The sequence below is a fragment of the Gavialis gangeticus genome, unplaced genomic scaffold (genome assembly GCF_001723915.1).
Source record: "Gavialis gangeticus isolate Ggan-Ray unplaced genomic scaffold, GavGan_comp1, whole genome shotgun sequence".
NCBI lineage: Eukaryota > Metazoa > Chordata > Crocodylia > Gavialidae > Gavialis > Gavialis gangeticus.
Window position 1 is genome coordinate 156,645,723 of NW_017729022.1, and position 4,254 is coordinate 156,649,976.

The 4,254-nt window shown below is 45.2% G+C and overlaps 1 protein-coding gene across 1 annotated transcript in view; it reads right to left on the minus strand.

Annotated features, from left to right (window-relative positions):
- MTA3 (metastasis associated 1 family member 3) overlaps window positions 1-4,254 on the minus strand; it is a 284,441-nt gene that overhangs the window by 166,463 nt on the left and 113,724 nt on the right. Inside the window, exon 6 of the mRNA XM_019516380.1 lies at window positions 3,265-3,382. Within this exon, the coding sequence (XP_019371925.1) occupies window positions 3,265-3,382 (118 nt within the window). The remainder of the gene's footprint in view (window positions 1-3,264; window positions 3,383-4,254) is intronic.

Below are 4,254 nucleotides of genomic sequence, written 5' to 3' on the forward strand. Positions count from 1 at the left end.
TGGATCATGGGGGGAGTATGGATGGGTGCTGCTTAGGAAGGGTGGGTCCCCTGCCCCCTGCAGGGCACATTCCCCCTGCACAGCTCGTGGACTGCCCCCCACAGGGGCTACAGCTCCCCAACAGGGGTTACGGTCCCCTCAACAGTGGCCACATGGCCCCTGCAATGGCCACCACCCCCCCTTGCAGGGCCCACATGCCCCACGCTGCTTGTTCCCCCAGCCCCCTGGATTACTTCCCTGTCTGGCCTCATCCCCCGCCAGCTCCTGCAGACCCCTGATGGCTTCCCCACCCCCCTTTTGCATCCCTACCCAGCCCCATCCCCTGCTTGCACCCCCAGCCCCACCAATGGCTGGCCCACCCAGCCACAACCCCTGGCACCAAAAACAAAAAAAGAATAAGCCCCGCACTCACAAGTTGTAGCAGCAGCTGTGGGGGCTCTGGGGCCACATGGCAGAGTCCTCCCTGCACAATCCCTGCTCCCTGATTGCCCCCCCCACCCAGCTTAAGTAGTCTGGGACTTAAAAAAACAAAAGCCTCAAACTCACCAGCAGCAGCAGCTGCCATCAGGATCACTGGGGCCTTGTGGCAGAGCCGCCCACACGCAGAACAGGGCAGCGGAGCTGGGCCCCGGCTGCCTGGCACCTGCATTGCCACAGCTCCATCATGCAGGTGTGGCCAGGGTTCACAGGGCGCTGCATGGCTCCACGCATTGTCAGGCAGCTGGGGCTGCTGCGGCTGTCACCTGGGCCCCGTGCTGCATGGGGGGGCTCTGGCACGAGGCCCCACTGACCCCAATGGCAGCTGCTACTGCTGGTGGGCATGGGGCTTTTTTTTGTTTGTTTAATTGCTAGGATGCTGGGGCCAGGCAGGGCAACAATTGGGAGGGCTCAGGTGGCAGGCAGGGAATGGGGTTGGGCTGGACAGTGATGGGGGGGGCTCAGGCGGCAGGCAGGGAATGGGGGCAGGCAGGGCAGTGCTCAGGGAGTTCTGGGAGGCAAGCAGGAGATGGGGCCGGGTGCAGCAGCAATTGGGGAAGCTTTGGGGGGCAGGAAGGGAATTGGGTCAGCAATTGGGAGGCCTCAGATGGCAGGCAGGGGGTGAGGTGGCAACTGAGGGGATGGAAGAGCGGGTGGTGGATGGGGCCAGGTGGAGCAGCGATCGGGAGGCTTGGGGGGCAGGTGGGGGATGGGGCCAGGCAGAGCAGTGATCTAGGGGGTTGGGGCAGCAGGCGGGGGAATGCTACCGGAACACTGCCTGCCCTGCATGGGCATGCACGTACTTCAGCACTGGGGTGAGTGCCAGCCATAGAGATGCTCTGGCAGGCTACTAGAGTGTCTCTGTGGAGGACCGAGCCTCCACTTGCCAGGCCCTGCCCAGCTTTTTCCCCATGTTTTTTTTTTTAACCCCGCCCCTGCGCTGCAAATTTGCAGCGCAGGGAATGTTTTTTCATTCCCACACATGCTTTGAGACGCTGCAAGATGCACATGCACACTCGTGTGGATGAGCCCACAGGGTGCATCTACCCATGAAATTAAGGCAAAGCAATAAAGTCTGGAGCTGTTTGAACGAGAGTAAGCTGCTCCTGGGTGCAGCTTTTACACATATGACTGGGACAGCATCAGTTTGAGCCAGGGTAGAGCAGGCCCAAGCTGGCAGGGAGCACAGGGGTCCAGCTCCAGGCTTCAGATGGTAGTGTTGGGTGGCAGAGAGACTGGCTGGGACACAAGAGTGCATAACCTGTAGAGCTGTGTGGTTAGGCAGCAGCCAGGAGTCTCACCCCTGCCCGGTCACCATCTACATGTGCATTTCAGCCCAGTTAATTACTCTGCTGTAAGACAGTACTGTCTGTGATGTGTGCCCAGCCACCTCAGGGTTAGTTCACTGAGCCCTAAGACAGTGAAGGTTTACTGCAGAGTTAATTACCCTATTCTGCAGTAAAGTGCACATGTAGATGTGTCTATAGAGATTAGCATTAACTGAATTATATATTGTGTATTTTATATAGCACATTTGAGACATCTAAGTCCCTTGAAAACATTCATGGTATGAATCTCTGTAGAACAAACAAGTTATCCAAGTCCCTAGAACAGATTTAGACAGAACAAATACATTATTTCATATTCCTGTCATGTTTTGTAGCAAGCCTGCACTCCTCACGTACTTTATCAAGTAGCTAATAAATAAAACAATCCTAATAATAATGCAGTGATCTGCCACATTTCATCTATATCAGTCTGCCTCTCCTGCTAGAGCAATCAATCATTCTCCCATTACACAGTTGATTACATAAACTTTGACTTTGTTTCAAAAACAAAACAAAATGCACACTTGGCAGGAATTAAAGAACAGTTTAACATCCTATTTAGGGCACAATCTTGCATTTCTTGTGCCTGATGAACTCCCACTGACATTATACAAGTGCTATTCCTGCTATGAATTTGCTTACCTTATTAATGAAGGAATAACCAAGGTTTTGAAAACCACTATTTATGTCCTAGCCCTCCCTCCAAAAACATAATTTCCTTTATGAAATGAAGAGCATAAACTCGTATCAGAACACAAACCTTACTGAAGAACAACTACTCTTAAGCAAATATATTCATATTACAAATAGAAGGCAAATAAATAGTAATCATACCTCTTGCATGACAACTCCATTCTAAATAGATACCATATGTAAAACGTATATAAACCAAAAAATAAAGTTGATGTATAGCGAAAAGTGAATAGGGCTCTTAAAATAATCCAGCTAGATGAGCGAGACAAAGAGGTTCCATAATTTCCAAGTGTTCCACAGCCTGAAATCCTGCTACAAAGCAGACCCCAATACTATAAATAACTCTTTCACCTTGGTCAAGTTGATACTTACAAAGAGAAGGTCACGGACAAAGAGCACATTTTTCTTTTGTACTGTTTCTGGTTTACTCAGTCTAAAATATGGGATCATAAGAAACTGTTCTGTGATGCTCGTGTGCAGTAGCCTACTGATCTACACAATTAGGCAAATAATAAAAATAAAAATATTACTTTCTACATCATGACTTGAAAAAATCCTAGGAGTATAACAAGATACACTTCATAAGTATTCTATCTTCTCTCTCCTGTTTTCTCATCACATCTAATATATAGTCTGTCTGTTTCTTAGGATAGGTTTTCACTTTTCCTCTGTTGTGGAAGGTGCCAAGCACACCACTGAATGCCTACAGATATAGTAATGTGATATACTGGGTTTTTTGAACAGTCAAAGACCAAAATATATTTACCTTCTGTAAGCATGTCTGGTACATCTGCTTGATATCGAGGTCCCACTCGGATTTCTCCCTTGTCTGCTAAAAGCGTTTTCAGTGATGGATCATATACCAGTGAATAAAAAAAAGTATCCTAAAAAAAATACATTTGCAGTGGTATACTTAATGCTTTTCATTATTTCATTTTGCTTTAAACTTGCAATTTTTTTCATTTAAAAATTACAAAAACAAAAAAGTTTAAACTCTTACACCATAACACCCACCTTTAGCAAACTTCTATGCCCTCTTAATTAATCTTCATTTTAGGTAACATGCATGTTTCAGCAAGTAGGCATTGCCTCACTATTTAGAGGGCTAGTACATCTTTAAATACAATAAATTTCAGAAGAGTGAAAAACTGAAAGTACAATGACCAACCGTTTATCACCATAGTTTCATGGGCTTGACTGGAAACTTTTTTTTTTATTATTATTATTATTTTGTATTTATTTCTTCCTATCAGTATTTCCTTGATAAAAGTTTTTACAAAATAGTACCAAACAACAGGAAACATCATCAGAGCCTGAGCAGGATGTGAACTAAGTTGTCATTGGTGTGTCCTTGACAAGAAGAGCAGCTAAGCAAGATTTTAGAACCATTCTTACAACACACTGGTTGTTCTGGTGTAAAAATATGAACACACATTGATTTTAATACAGAAAACACTATTTGCTCCAGGCTAAAATGAAGAAATTCATGGAAAGGACACTTATCTGCCAAACATTTACAGTGACATTTTTACAAATCTATTTTATTTTATTGTTTTTAAAAAGCAACTAACATTGTTTGCCTAAAGGAAGTGTTGCCTATTTTATTTTTGTGTGCAAGTGGCTTAAAATCATAATAAAAGAGGGGGGAAATATTAAATTACTTTAATCTACAATAATTTGAAAAGTTAGAGGAGATATTATCAATATTTTTGAGCGTCACATTTAACACTTAATACAATCTTTTAATTGTACTTTT